This window comes from Saimiri boliviensis, chromosome 9, assembly GCF_048565385.1.
Source record: "Saimiri boliviensis isolate mSaiBol1 chromosome 9, mSaiBol1.pri, whole genome shotgun sequence".
NCBI lineage: Eukaryota > Metazoa > Chordata > Mammalia > Primates > Cebidae > Saimiri > Saimiri boliviensis.
Genome location: NC_133457.1, coordinates 112,173,493 through 112,189,431, shown reverse-complemented (window position 1 = coordinate 112,189,431; position 15,939 = coordinate 112,173,493). Strand labels below are relative to the sequence as shown.

At 48.8% G+C, this 15,939-nt stretch overlaps 1 protein-coding gene across 3 annotated transcripts in view; it reads left to right on the top strand.

The window, feature by feature from the left end:
- The window catches only part of PREX1 (phosphatidylinositol-3,4,5-trisphosphate dependent Rac exchange factor 1), a 201,073-nt gene that overhangs the window by 120,563 nt on the left and 64,571 nt on the right, over positions 1-15,939 (top strand). For all 3 annotated transcript variants that reach the window (XM_039479551.2, XM_003932694.4, XM_074406635.1), the window contains exons 7-8: positions 6,417-6,550; positions 14,220-14,338. In XM_039479551.2, the coding sequence (XP_039335485.2) occupies positions 6,417-6,550; positions 14,220-14,338 (253 nt within the window). The remainder of the gene's footprint in view (positions 1-6,416; positions 6,551-14,219; positions 14,339-15,939) is intronic.

Genomic DNA, 15,939 nt, shown 5'->3' with positions numbered 1-15,939 from the left:
CTTCTGCTGGGCCTTCCTGCCCGGCTGGGGCTGGAGAGTAAAGAGCTCCATTTCCCAGCTTCGGTTTGGGATATGATATGGGTCCAGCCACGGTCAGATCCAGCTGCTTGAGATTTGGAAGGTGGGAGTGGGGTGGAGGCCACCCCCATGCTGTTTTTGCAGCAAAGCACAGCCATGGTCATGTGTGGCTTTCTGCGGTGACATTCAGAGAGGGCATTGGGTGCCAGCTTCCTGGGTGTTGGATGCATGGCTTAGGCCTTCTTTTTTAATTGTTGGTGGAGTGGATCTGCAGTTGGCATTTGAGGCAACAACTACTGAATGCTGCTATGCCGCCTGAACAGCCTTTTCCTGGAGGCGGAGTTGGGCAAGTGTTATTCTGATCCTCCCTTCCCACCTGAGGCAGGGGCAGTGGCTCCCCTGTTGGGCCAGTTCTGCGGTGTGGTTGGTTTCCTGGGGTCCTTGGCCTGGATTCCTGGCTGCTCTAGCCCCCTTCAGGGAGTAAGTACAGCCCCTCATTCCTTTTCGCTTAAAAAGTACGTGGCTTGGTGTCTGTTTCCTGCAACTGAAAGTTGCCTGATCCTCTGGTGTGTCAGTTAGGATGCATTCTCTAAGACTCATCTCAGCCTCACGTCAGCGCTCCGATCTGGTCTCTTGTGATGATCCTCCTCTTTCCCTCATGCTCCCATGAAGGCAGCAACTCCAGGCACCACGTGTTCAAAACCGGAGGAGAAGGGGCATGGCCAGGGTAGTTAGTGGGGAGCCCTCTTCCCTGGTGGAGGAAAACCTTTTCTAAAAGCCCCACGCAGGTGTCCCCTTTCATTGCATTGGCCAGAAATGGGTCACCTGGCCACTTTCAACTTCAAGAGCAAATAGAGATGACTCATTTAAACATCTGTCTATTTGGGCTTTTGAGTTTCTTGGAATCCAAGGTGAAAAGAGCAACACATATAGGTTACCTAATATTGTGAAAAAAGGAAGAAGCAGAGCAGTTCTTCTGGGAGATGGAGAGTTTCCTGGCACTCAGTTGGAAAAGAAATTTCTCACATGGGTCCCCGAGGAGAGGACATTGAGCAAGCTCCTTGGCAGCTGGAGCAGAAGTGATTTCCTTTTCTGTTAAGGGCCTAGGGAAATGGAAACCACGGGTCTCTAAAGCCCTTTGTGACCCTGAATGTGTACAACTTGAGAACTCTGTGGCCCTCAGTGGCCAGTGTTTCTGATGTAATAGGAAATAAAGTGACTTAAAATAAGAATTGCTGGCACTTATTCAGCACTGGTTACAAGCTTCCAACCCTACAAGAGAGGTGCTGTTATCCCCATTTTACAGATGAGAAAGCTGAGGCACAGGGACAGGGTTTTGAAGCCCAGCCCTGTAACTTAACAGACTGCCCTGCCTTGGGTAAGTTTGTCCTGCCGGGGTGGGGGTGGGGGTTGTGCCTTATTTTCTCCTGTTCGTTTAATTTTAGGGATAATATCTCAGAAGTTCTTTTTTGGTTTCATTCTGAAGATAAAGTGCAGTATGGAATATGAATGTCCTTTGACAAATGTGAAATTGTTTTCCATGAAGTCGAAAGATGTTTTAAATACAGTTTGTTCCTCAAGGTGACTTGTGAAAAGAGTACATTCTAGCTAGAAAAGATACTGTTTCATAGTGGAGCTGCTTCCACGCTGTCTACAGTCTCTGAGGACAGCATGACTTGGGGGTAGCTCATGGTTAATGACAGTGAGGGCACATCTTTATTTCAGATAGCCTTCTTGATCATTGTCTGTCTTGCTGTGTGACTGCTTGCTGATCGGATCTGATGGCTGTCATCTCTCTCTTGAAATATGTCTGACAAGGGGCTTGTTTTTGGAGCAAGGGGAGTCTTGTCTTGGCCGTTTCCTTGCCGTCTGCTTGAGGATGTATCATTCATTTATTTGATCTCCCACGTGTGTGTTTTTTGCTCCCCGATCCTTTGTACTCCACTTTTCATCATAAGACTGGTTTAGTTAAAACCAGGTAAGTTGCCGAGCACGGTGGCTCACGCCTGCAATCCCAGCACTTTGGGAGGCCGAGGCTGGTGGATCACCTGAGGTCGGGAGTTTGAGACCAGCCTGACCAACATGCAGAAACCTTGTCTCTACTAAAAATACAAAATTAGCCAGGCGTTGGCGCATGCCTATAATCCTGGCTACTTGGGAGGCTGAGGCAGGAGAATCGCTTGAACCCAGGAGGCAGACGTTGCAGTGAGCCAAGATCATGCCAGTGCACTCCAGCCTGGGCAACAAGAGCGAAACTCCATCAAGAAAAAACAAAACAACAAAACAATAAAAGCCAGATAAATTAATCCGTGAATCCATTTTGCTGAGCACAAGGCAATGGCAATGTGTCATAATACCGTGGAAGTGAGTGAATGAGACAACCCTCTTTGTGGGGAGAGAGTCCGTTGCCTCAGTTTCCTCATCTGTGAAGTCTGGATCATGGCAGTACCCCTCTCATGGGTCACTTGAGGATAGGGGAGCTGATGCTTACAGAGTCCTTGGCAGTGCCTGGCTCAGAGGAAACACACAGTACATGTCAGGAGGAGCCCTGGCGGCGAAGTGGGATCACTTTTTTTTTTTTTTTTTTTTTTTTAGATGGAAAAATCATCTAAGAGCTTTGACTAGAACTTGTGCCCAGTGTGGGCTGCCCCTCCTCAGAGGCACACTCCAGATGCAGCCTTATGAACTTCTATGTGAAGCTCACAGTGATAAGGAAGAAAATGTGTGCTCTTAATAAGAAATAGGCCTGGCATGGTGGCTCACACCTGTAATCCCAGCACTGTGGGAGGCCGAGGTGGGAGAATCATCTGAAGCCAGGAGTTCGAGACCAGCCTGGCCAACACAGGGAAACCTTGTCTCAACTAAACACAAAAATTAGCTGGGTATGCTGGCAGGCACCTGTAATCCTAGTTACTTGGGAGGCTGAGGCAGGAGAATCGCTTGATCCTGGGAGGTGGGGGTTGCAGTGAGCTGAGGTGGTGTCACTGCATTCCAGCCTGGTCAGCAGAGCTAGACTCCATCTCAAAAAAAAAAAAAAAAAAAAAAAAGGGAAAGAAGTAGGGTGTACTCCACTTTCTGGCTCTGAAGCCCTGGTTTAAGAGATGGTCCACTGCTCACTCACTCACAAGGGGAGAGAGGGAAACAGGAGTAAGGAAACAAAAGCTCTCGTGGTTTTTCTTACCCTCCCTGGGGTGCTTTGGGCCCCCGGGGGGACATGGTCTGTCCCCTTGGAGACCCCTGCTCTAGACTAATGATTGCAAATAAAAGTCTTCAGGTTGTCTTTGAAGAGGCAGCCTGAGCTAGAGGTGAGTGGGTCGGGGGGTGGAGGCTGTCTGTCTGGGTTCAAGTTCCACCTCACCGCCTTCCTTACCACCTGTGTGAGCACAAGCAAGCACTTCCCCATGCTGTGCCTGTTTCCTCATCTGTAAAATGAGAATTGTCCTGAGGATTAGCTGAGTTGGTGCAGGATATTTAGAACAGTGCGTGGCCTGTGGTTGCCCTATACATGTATTGGCTTTGAGTGATTTGAAGCTTTTGTCATTTCCAGTGTGGCTGAGTGTGCCTGGCTGGAAGGAAGGAGGTCTCTAGCCCTGACTGGTGTACATCTCCTGGTCCTCAGCCTCTTCCCTGTGTATCCAACCTCTAGCACCACCCTTGACCTGGATTCAAGGATTTCAGGGAAATCAGGAGTCCAGCTGGGCTTCTCAGCAGGGCTGGAGTGGAAGGGGCATCCCCCTGTAGTATGTGTGGCATTTCAGGTGCAGTTTTCCAGGTGGCCCTTGGCCAGGGCTCGAGAGGCAGCTTCCCAGGCTGGGGGCACGCACTTTCCTAGATCCCCTGAGATGGCCTTGGCAGCAGGGTTCAGGTCTAGGGTCGTGTGATCTTGGGGCTTGGCAGCTGGCCCAGGTACCAGGTGCTTCTTCAAGTTCCCCTTTGTACCCTGGAAGGGCTGGTGGGTGGGCATGAGGGAAGCAAGGCAAAGGAAGGGAAGGCATGGGCTCCAGGGACTGCTGAACTGGTGTCTGCCCAGTGCTGCCCATGGGCCGTGATGCAGCCCCAGGGAGTCCTCTTCACCCTGTTTGTGAGGATGCTGGGGGTCCCGGGGGCTCTTCATCATGGCAGCCCTGAGCCTTGGTGCAGCAGGCTGCTCCTTCACTGGAAACCTGAGATCTGCCTGTGGCATGCAAGCATCCATGCTCACCTGGGCCCCCAGCCAAGCCGAAGGCCGTGATGTCTGATAATGAGTGCAGGCTCCTGTCCCAGGCTGCACAGCTCTTGACCACAAGGAAGCTGGTTTTCCAGTCTCCAGAGGGGTCTCCGGCACTGTTGAGTGACTGGGTTTGTTGTACCCAGCTGGACCACGGGCACAGAGCAGACCAGCTCTAACAGCAGCGAGAGAGAGAGCCCATTCTAGGTGGGCCGCCTGGTTTCGAACCAGTTCACCTTACTGGGTCTCAGAAAGAATTCAGCAGGTCCCGGTGGGGTAGGAACTCCACGCTGGCTCTGGATGTTGAGTGTTTAGGGACGGGGATGTGTGAATAATTCTCCCTCTCTCCTCCCCAAGTTCATTTCCAGGCAGGGACTGCGCCACTTCTTCTTCTTTCTTCTGTGTAATCTGCTGGTCTGTCGCGTGGACCTCCCTTAAAACACTGCTTTTGCATACTATTCCTTGGGCCTAAATGTCAGTGGCACCCTGTTGTCTACTCTGTTGTCAGTGGCCTACGTTTGTACCTTATTGTATTAATTAAAGTCCATGGCCGACCGCTGTAAGGAAGCGATGCAGCGGCCTCAGGGAGATGGCTCATTAGCATTGCGGTGTGGTTCTCATTAGCAGTGCAGAGGCCAACCGTCAGGCTAGGGTGGGCAGCCTTGCCCTGCCAGGACCCGGGTTCCTTCCAGCTCCTTGGCCCACCACCTGCTACAGTGTCTCCCTCCACCCCAGCCTGTGGAAAGAGGAAAAGGGAGGAAGGGGAGGGAAGCCATTTTCTTTCAAGGATGTGCCCTGGCCGTGGGGCACATTGGTGATCACTTAGTCATGTGACCACACCTGGCACAGGAGGGGCTGGGAGATGTAGTCTGTGGTTGGGCAGCCAAGTACCAGGGAAGACTCCATTCTCCAAAATGACAGAAGTGGGATGCAGGTTGAGGAGCAGCAGAGGGGCTGCCTCGTTTGGCATTCTGCACCCACTGAGGTCTCTTTTCTTTGCTTTTTGGACTTTGGGATCTCTCTGCCCTTGCCTGGGTCCTCTTGGCTTTGGGGAGACCTGTGTGGTCCCAGGCTCTGGGAACCCCTCCCAGCCAGGACCTTCCCCATCCCTGCCCTCAGCTGCTTTATCTTAATTTTTATCTTTTGAGGTTGACTCGCTCCTCCCTGATGCCTTTCCCAGCCACGCTTCCCGGCACCCCTCTGACGTTCAGTGAACTTCATGCATGTCTTTGCTACCCGTCTCCCCACTCCCCAGCATAGGTGACCAGGTTTGGGATCCACATGTACATCCTTAGCTTAGCTAGATGGAGTGCCCGCAGGATCCTGCCCCTGATGGTTTGCACATCCCATTTGTTGAGCACCTTGCTGGGCATACGCAGGGCACATAGTTGATTTGGACCCTGTCCTTATGGAAGGGCCATTCAGGTGGGGGAAATATAGTAACAAGTCAAGACATAAAGAAATAGTGGGAAAGGAATAGGTGAAAAAAACTCCACAATAAAAACTGAACGAGGCCAGGCATGGTGGCTCACGTCTCTAATTCCAGCACTTTGGAAGGCCAAGGCAGGTGGATCACTTGAGGTCAGGAGTTTGAGACCACCCTTACCAACATGATGAAATCCTGACTCTACTAAAAAAAAAATACAACATTAGCCGGGCATGGTGGTGCATGCCTGTAATCTCAGCTACTCAGAAGGCTGAGGCAGGAAGAAGTGCTTGAACCCAAGGTACAGATTGCAGTGAGCCAAGATCGCGCCATTGCACTCCAGCCTTGGCAACAAGAGTAAAACTCCGTCTCAGACAAACAAACAAACAAACAAACAAAACAACACACACAGACACACACGCACACACACACCAAAAAAAACCAAAAACTGAACCCAAACATACCTAGATCCTGACTAGGACCTGCTGTTAGCTGTGTGAGCTGGGTGAGTCACTCCTCCCTGAGCCCAAGTCCCTCTCTTGTGAAAGGGACATACAGTCACATCAGTGTGCCCTCCCTAGGATTTTCCTGGCATGCTCAGCAGATAGAAGTCACTGATCACATCGTACTGATTTTCTGTCTATTGACAGATTTGCCGGTGGAGTTTCTGGCACGTGGCGGGAGGTGGTAGGAGGTTCTGTCTCTGGGAAAGGAAGGAGGTGTTCTTGGCTTGGCTCATTCACTGCGTCCTCATTGCTCTGCCAGGGCTCCAACCTCACAGACATCTGCACGCAGCTCCTCCTGCAGGGGACGTTGTTAAAGATCTCCGCGGGCAACATCCAGGAGAGGGCCTTCTTCCTCTTCGACAACCTTCTCGTCTACTGCAAGCGGAAATCCAGGTGAGCCAGGAGGCTGGGATGGGGTCTCACCTGCTGCCTTCTCCAGGTGATGCTTTCGGCTTGTCACTTCCCTCCCCTGGGTCTGTCTCCCTTTCCTGTGAGTTGACGGGTTTGTTCTGAATCGGTGCTGTCTAGTAGAAATACAATGCAAGCCGCATGTTATGTTAAATTTTCTAGTAGCCACATTTCAAAAAGTAAAAAGAACCAGGTAAAATGAATTCAAATAATATCTTCCATCTAACCTAATAGATCCCCAAAGATTAGAATATTATATTTATAATTATATGTGTAATTTTTAGAAAGAATTATGAAAGAGATATTTTGTGTTGTGGTTGCTTTTGTGAGTTGGCAGGATGACTGCAGTAGTTGTCCCTTGCTGTTACTAAGTCCTCAAAATCTGGTGTGTATGTTACAGCACACCTCAGTTTGTCCTGGCCACGTTTTGAGTGCTCAGTAGCTACCTGTGGCTCGTGGCTAGCATATTGGATAGTGTAAGTCTAGATGATTGTGGAAGTTGGGAGGTCCTTCGTGACACCAACATCCTGTAAGATCTAAAAGTTGAGGGTTCAAGAGGAGTGAATAAAGCTCTTTGACTGTTACGTTTTTGGAGGGTCAGGATAGTTTCTTCATCTTCTTTGGATCTTTCACTGGCGTTTCTTGCACTCTGTAGAGTCTAGGACTAAGTGGATGGGTAGCTGAGTAAGTAGACGGAGGCAGGTGCATGTGCGATGGGAAGTGTGGTGACGGGTTGTGTGGGCACACGGGATGAGGGACAGACGGCTGGAGGTTTGAGAGATGAACGGATGGTAGACAAAAGGAGGCAGGGAGGGAAAGAAGGAATGTTGGCATTGACGTGTGGGTGAATGAGTGTTTGCATGCTTGGAGGTTTAGGAGATGGCTGGATGGAGGAACAGATGGAAGGCTGGGCCTTGTGTACATGTTCAGGCAGTTAGAGAAATGGAAGGGAAGACTGGCAGATATGTGTTTGGATGAATGGCAGATTGGGGCCTTCAGGTACGGCATGTTGAGTGAATGGGTAGATGGATGGATAGTGGGGTGGTTATATGATCGGGAAGGTGGGTGGGTGATGGAGGTTTGGAGATGAGTGGGTCGATGGCTGATTGGATGGCGTGTTCACAGATGGGTGAGTGGTTGATTGCTGGTTGCTGAGGTGGTTGGGCTGTGGGAGGGAAAGTTGGACAGTTGGACAACTGAGTGGATGGATGGGTGAGTGATGGAGAGAGGGCAAATTAGATGGATGCGGGGTTGGACGGCCGCAGTAGCTGGTGGGAACTGATGATGGTTGGATGCATGAGTGGATTGGCACAGAGTTTCCTAACTTTAAGTTTTCCTGTTCAGCAGGTATAGGGTGGTCTCAGCTGACCACTGCAGCACTTTTCAGATTCTCTTTGTTGTTACTTTGCCTTAGGGACAAAATAGTGATGTTCCAGAAGCTTCTGAACTCTTCTGTCTAGCAAAGACTAGCGCTGAGGCCTGAGGTCCAGGCCCTAGGCCCTACTTTCAGCATTTCCTGTAACTTGCTCTATGGTCTAGGCCACGCCACTGACCGTCTCTGAGCCTCAGTTTCCTTGTCTGTCTGTGCTGGCCTCCTAAGGTGTGGTGAGAAACCTTATCATTGGATGAGTAACGAATGCTCCATGCCCATGTGTGGGCTTCCCGCTGTCCTCCTCCTTCAGTGGGCCTCTCTGAGCCTTGGTTTTCTCTTCTGTAAAGTAGGGACGATCAGCCCCTCCTTGTAGTCATGTGTGGTTAAGAGCTAGCCCCCCCACCATTGGGCCCCTGTTTAGCCGTCTTTGTAGCTCTGTGACTTTGTCTCTCTGTGTCTCAGTTTCCTCATCTGTAAAGCAGGGTGAATGATCATAGGTACCTCTTAGGACCATTGTGAAGACCAGATATGTGAGTATGCCTGGCACATAGTGGGTGCACAGCGTTGTAGCTGCCAGCACCATTGTTGTTAACCTGGCTCTGGTGTGATCACACAGGTCAGGGCCTGGTGCACAGGAGGCTCTCCAACCACGGGCCCTCCTCATTGCCCTTCCCCCCTGTTCTGGGCTTAGCACTTCCTGTAAGGGCCTGGGCCTCCTGCTTTCACTGTCTCCTGGTGACTGGCTCAGCATGGCCCTTTCTCATTTGCTCCTTCCTTCCCGCCCACTCCTTGAGGCCTGTCTGTCTCGTGTCGTTCTGTCCCCCTCACGAACGCCCCCTTCTTCTCTTTCCCTGTCTCCTTTCTGGTCTCTCTGGTACTGTCCACAGAGTCCTCCTTTGGTAGTTTCAGGGCTGCTGCCAATGTCCACCCGGAGTCCTGCCCTACCACTCTGCCCCAAGCTGTCTGGAGCAGGCAGTTTTCCCAGAACTCTGGGGTTTGGAAAACAGAACATTCCCTTGGGCTTCTATGACCTGCTCCCAACTTTTAGCTGAGTTTGCTCAGCCTTTGGCTTTCGAGGACAGGCTCACCTATGCAGGGATATCAGCTGATTCTGATAGCACCGGATTCCCAGTGGGCTTCCTAGGGCCTTCCCTGTGGGCGCCCTGAACTCTTTCAAGGACGTTCCCCACCTCACTTCCACAAGTGAGCTGGGCTGGCTGCAGGGAAAGGGCACATCTGTCTCCGGAGAGAAGCGGGCAGGTGGCCAGCATTCCTGCCTCTGGATGGTGCGCCAGAGGGCTGAGCTCTAAGAGGCCCAGGAGATTGGGCAATGGTGGGTGGATCTCCCGGCCTGAGTCTGTTGGGGCCTCTGGCAATGCCTGGAGTGGTGAGGTGACTGCTGACTGTGTTTGTCTTTGCCTGGGTCACCAGGCACCACTCGTCCAGGACATGGGTCAGGGGAGGTCTCTGACTCAGTGCTTCTGGGCTAATTCAAAAGCAGAGGCTTCTTGGGTGTCAGAAATGGAAAATGGGAGGGAGTGTTTTAAAAATCCACCTCCCACCCTCCAGAAGGGGAAACCAAGACCCAGAAGAGCCAAGTCTCATGCATCTCAGCCCCTGCCTAGTATCTTAGAGGCAGCAGTAGTGTGTCGCCATTAAGAACACAGAGGCTCTGCTTTCTTTCTGTGTGACCTTGAGCAAATGATGTCAGCTGTCTGTGCCTCTGTTTCCCTATCTGCTAAATGGAGATAAAAGTAGTCCTCATTTCATGGGGTTGTTTTTACAGAGTAAGACATGGAAAGTGTACACATATAATGTGGTTAGAATAAGGCCCGGTACGTGGTCAAGTGGAAGAAATAGAAATATATATCTTTATTTGGGTGTCTTACATCGTAGCTCATACTTACATTGTGTCTAAGTGGACTCTTTTTTTTAATCTTAACTTCTACCCCTTGGATCTTCCTCATTACCAGTAAATGGTACCATACTCTGAATTAAGTCAGAGTTCTCCAGAGAGACAGACCCAACAGTGTGTGTGTGTGTGTGTGTGTGTGTGTGTGTGTGTGTGTGTGTGTAAAGAGATTAATCATAAGCAATTGACTCGTGTGATTATGGAGGCTGACAAGTCCCAAAATCTGTCATCCACAAGCTGAAGACAAGCCAGCAGTGTCTTGGCAGGCTCGAGACCCAGAAAGAGCTGATAGTTCTGTTTGAGTCTGGAGGCAGAAGAAGCAATTACCCAGGAGCCGAAGCTAGAATCTTCTTGATTTTGAGCTATCCTTCTCCCCATACTTACATGATCAGCAAGTCCTTTCCACCCCGCATCAGAACCTCAGTGCAATTCCAATAATTACTCTAGGAGGGGGTTTGTGTACATGTGTGTATGCATGTATGTGTGTGTAAATGATCAGCTCACTGTAAAATTCACAGGAAAATCCAGAGACAGAAATAGCTAAGACAATTCTGAAGAAGGTCAAAGCTAGGGGATTGTTATTACCAGATTCCAAGTCTTGCGGTAAGGTCATAGTAATTAAGACAGCGTGGTATTGGTATGAAAATAGACAAGTGGAGTAATGGAATAGAATAGTGAGTTTAGAAGTAGACCCATGTAAGCAGTCATTTGAATTTCAGCAGAAGCACCAATGCAGTACAATAAATGGTGCGTGGTCAGTTTGCTGTCCAGTGGGGGAAAAGGTGATTCCGGACCCTTACCTCATACCAAACACAAAAATCTACCTCAGCTGGATCGTAGATTTAAATGTGAAAGGTAAAACAATAACGCTTCTCGAAGAAAGCATAGGAGAATATCTTCATGCTCTAGGGGTAAGCAAATGTCTTAAATAGGGCAAAGAGTGTAGTTATAGAGGAGAACTAAACTCATTTGACTATATTAAAATTAAGAATTTCATTAAAAAATACTGTGAAGAGAGTGAAAACACAAGCCACAGACTGGGAAGAGGTCTTTACAGTTCATATAATGGCCAGAGTGTTCATCATCCAGAATATATAAAGAGGTCCTGTAGCCAGACTTGGCCTGCTGCCTATTTTTGTCAATAAAGTTTTATTGGAACACAGCTATGCCCATTTGTTTATATACAATCTTTTGAGTAGTTGTAACAGAGCCTGTATGGCCTACAAAACTGAAAATGTTTACTATTTGGCCCTTTTCAGAAAAAATTGCCAACCCCTGCTGTAAATAATTAAGAAAAAGATGGACAATTCAACAATAAATGACAAGGGACAGTCATTTCACAAAAGAAGGCACCAGATCACCAATAAACATACAGAGGTGTTTGAGGTTACTTACTCATCAGCGAACTACAAATTAAATGTTAATGAGCTACTGCTGTATACACACCACAATGGCCAAAATGAGAAATAAAATGCCAGTTATAGAGGATGTGGGGCAACTGGAATGTTCCTACACTGCTGGGCATGGGAAATCGGTACAACCTTTTGGAAAACAGCTTGGCAGTATCTCCTAAAGCCAGCCATGGATATTCCTTGTAACCCAGGAAGTCAGCTCCTCAGGTATCTAACCCAAAGAACTGTGCACACATGTTCTTCTGTCAGGCACGTATAGGCATGCTCACAGCAGCACCGAACTGGAAAGAAGCAAAGCGTCTGGCTGCGTCACTACACCCAGCAGCACGGGTAACTCACAGCCGTGAGGTCGAATGAAGGAAGCTAGACACAAAAGTACACACTTGTGATTCCATTTGGGCTAAGTTCAAAATAGGCGAAGCAAATCTTTGGGGTTAGATGTCAGGACAGTGGTTACCCTTGTCAGGGGAAGAGGGGGCAGTGATGCGAAAAGAGTGGCCGGGGGTGGGGGGTGTTTATGGGATGCTAAACATGTTGATACAAGTGTGTTTACTTTGCAAAACTTAACCCTATTCATGCTGCTTTGGGCATTTGTGTGTGTGTGTGTGTGTGTGTGTGTGTGTGTGTATTTTATACTTGAATACAAAGTTTGCAAAAATATGTATATGCACATATGTATGTATATGTTTATATGTAGTGTGTGTGTGTATTTTATACTTGAATACAAAGTTTGCAAAAATATGTATATGCACATATGTATGTATATGTTTATATGTACATGTACATACACACACACACACACACACACACACACACACACACACCCTCATCCTCATCCTTTCTCATCTTGATGATTGCAGTGGGCTCCTCTCTGGTTCTAGTCCCTTCTCCACCAGTAGACACAGGGAGTCTTAGAGCTGAAGTCTGTCCCATTCTGCCTGCCTCCGTGGCTCCCATGTCATACACACTGCAGAAGTCCACATCTTCACCACTTACAACTTAGTTTTCAGAGAGAGAAGTCTCTTACACATTCCTGAATCCTCAGCTTATCTCATATGTCATTTACCTACTTACAGTAACAACTGCACGTCAGCCAAGTCAGTGTGGGAACAAACTCACTGGCTCTTGGTGCACATACAGCCCACCTGCTGGAGCAGAGGCCCATGCACACCACAGAGTGGCCTGTGAGCTCTGGGAGTTCATTTTCTGCCGTATCTTCACCAAAGCGTTTAGCACCTCTGACCCTAACGTATGGCTTACCTTACTTTGGGACAGTCTCTGTGCCCTGCCTCCAACCCCGTATTAGAAGTTGAGTTCCCAGAGATGTTGTTTTGTTCACTGGTGCAGCCCCAATACCTAGAATAGTGCCTGGCACACAGTAGGCATTCTCCCCGTGCTTGTTGGAGGCACAGATGGTTGACTCCTAACTTGGCATCCTCCTCATAGGAATTGCTGGCCAGATGTTTGTTGAGTGACTGTTTTAGTCCCTTCAGGCTGCTATAACAAAACACTAGTAACTGGGGGTTTTAAACAACAGAAATTCGGTCTTGGTGTGGTGGCTTATACCCATAATCCCAGCACGTTGGGAGGCTGAGGCTGGTGGATCACTAGAGGTCAGGAGTTCGAGACCAGCCTGGCCAACATGGTGAAACCCTGTCTCTACTAAAAATAGAAAAATTAGCTGGGCGTGGCGGTGTGTGCCTGTAATCCCAGCTACTCAGGAGGCTAAGGCACGAGAATTGCTTGAACCTGGGAGTCAGAGGCTGCAGTGAACTGAGATCACACTACTGTACTCCAGCCTGGGTGAGACAGTAAGACTTCGTCTCAATAAATAAATAATATAGGCTGGGCATGGTGGCACACACCTGTAATCTCAGCACTCTGGGAGGTCGAGGCAGGCGGATCACGAGATCAGGAGTTCGAGACCAGCCTGGCCAACATGGTGAAACCCTGTCTCTACTAAAAATACAAAAATTAGCCAGGTGTAGTGGAGGGCGCCTGTAATCCCAGCTCCTCTGGAGGCTGAGGTAGGAGAATCGCTTGAACCCAGGAGGCGGAGGTTGCAGTGAGCTGAGACCGAGCCATTGCACTTCAGCCTGGGTGACAGAGCGAGACTCCATCTTAAAAATAAATGAATAAATAATAAAAGAAAATAAACAACAGAAATGTATTTTGTACAGTTTTGGAGGCTGGGAAGTTCAGGATCAAAGGTGCTGGTAGACTCGGTGCTGGTGAGGGCCCACCTTCTGCTTCATAGACGGTGCCTTCTTGCTGTGTCCTCCCATGGTAGAAGGATTGAGCCAGCTTTCTGGGGCCTCTTTTATAAAGGTCTAATCTCATTCATGAGGTCCTTTGCCCACTGACATCATCATCTTTCAAAGGCCCTACTTCCTAATACCATTACCTTGGGCATTAGGATATAATATAAACATTTTGGAGGGACACCAACATTTAGACTATAGAAATAGGTGAATGATAGAATTCACTTGAGTGAATGATCGAACCATGGGAAGATGGATGATGGATGGATGGATGGATGGATGGATGGATGGATGGATGGATGAATGGACAATTCCAAGCCCTCCTTCCATTCTGGTCTTATTTCAGGAAGTTTCTGTCTTTGAGAAACTTAATCAGCCTTTTTCCATTTTCTGGCCAAGAAGAGTGGGTTTCTGCTGCCTCTTGCTGGTCTCCCATGTCTCTTCTTAGCTGAAAAGTAGCTCTGTGGGGTCAGCAAGGCTCGTAGCCTGTTTTTTAGATGAGGAAGCTGTGGCTGGAAGAGAAGTGACTTGTTTAAGTTACCCAACCACCAGCCAAATACTCCCGCTTCTGACCCCTACCCACGGCTCCTTTCTGTCCCTGGATGCCCCTGGGTGTTGCATTCGCCTTTGCGCTGTTGAAAACAGTTGCATCTGGGAGGTGATGTGCAGGGGACACTGACTTCTCACTGTCTTTCAGGGTCACTGGGAGCAAGAAGTCCACCAAGAGGACTAAATCCATCAATGGCTCCCTCTACATCTTCAGGGGTCGAATCAACACTGAAGTCATGGAGGTGGAGAACGTGGAAGATGGGACAGGTAGGCCCCTCCCTCAGCCCTGCCTGAGCCCTGCCTGCTCCTGGCACTCTCTCTGTTTGATTTAAATATATATGTTTCTTTTATCCTGAGATACAACCTACCTACAGAAAAGTGCCCAGAACATGGATGCGTGAAGCGAGCATCTGGGTAGTTAGCATTCAAGTTAAGAAATCAAACACTGCACCCCAGATCCTTCCTTCTTGCAATGTATTCTTCCCCCTAGAAGTAACCACTGTGTGACTTTTGTGATGATCATTTTCTTGCTTTTTAAAAGCATTTTTACCTTCTAAGCATTTATTACTAAACCTTTTAGTTAAAATTGTTGGTTTTGAACCTTATATAAGCGGTTATATGATTGCATATGTTTAGGTGGCTTTACATATATGTGATTATATATGTGTGTGTTTGTGTGTATATATGTATATATATATGTACAGCCCACCTGGTCATATAATGGTCATGACCATTTTACTTAAATGATCATAAAATATGGTTGGCTGGGTGTGGTGGTTCACACCTGTAATCCCAGCACTTTGAGAGGTTGAGGTGGGCAGACTGCTTGAGCCAGCCTGGGCAATGTGGAGAAAACCCATCTCTACAAAAAATACAAAAACTAGCCAGACGTGGTGGCATGCAACTCTGGCCTCAGCTGTTGGGGAGGCTGAGATGGGAGGATCATCTGAGCCATGATTTCGCCACTGCACTCCAGCGTCAGCGTGGGTGACAGGGTGACACCTTGTCTCTCCCCTAAAAATAATATGGTTTATATACATATATTTTTGAGACAGAGTCTCACTTTGTTGCCCAGGCTGGAGTGCAGTGCACTCAGCTCATTGCAACCTCCCCCTCCCGGGTTCAAGTGATTCTCCCGCCTCAGCCTCCCAGGTAGCTGAGATTACAGGTGGCTGCCACCGCACCTGGCTATACATTTTTTTCAAACAAACTGCTTTCACTGAGCGCTGCATTGGTGCGGTTCATACATGTCTCTGCATGTAGCTGTTTGCAGCTTGTTGGTTTCTGTTGCTGCAGAGCGTTCCATCCCATGAACGTTCCACACTCCATCCATTCTTTGGGTGATGGACATTTGGCCTGTTTCCATCACTCACAGTCATGCACAGTGATGCTGTCAGGGCTCATGTGAGCATCTCCTAGTATGTGTGCTTTTGAGCTTGTCCAGAGCAGGGGTTCTTGCTTGGTTTTGAGCCACAAGCCTGTTTGGTAGTCTCGCGAAGCCCGTGGAGCCCTCCTTAGAGTCAGGCTTTCGCTTCCCTAGATCGTGCCAAGCCTGGCAGACGGGTTTACCAGCTCGCATCCCAGCCAGCGGTGGGTAGGGTCCCCACATTTGACTTGGCTTGTCAGGCTGGCACTAAGGTTTTAAGTAACTCCAGTGCTTGAGTGAGATAGGAGGTATCTGGGAAGACTCTAGGCAGGGGTCTCCCGGGAGTCACTGCTGTGTTTGTGCCTAGACGCAAGGCCTTCAAATGAAGCCTCCGCTGTCATTGAGTGGTTGAGAAGGGTCTTTGGTTGCAGAATGTCTTCCTTGCCCACTGGACAAGGAAAAGGAGTATTTGAAGGGCTGGAAGTACAGCTCCCCATCCTGA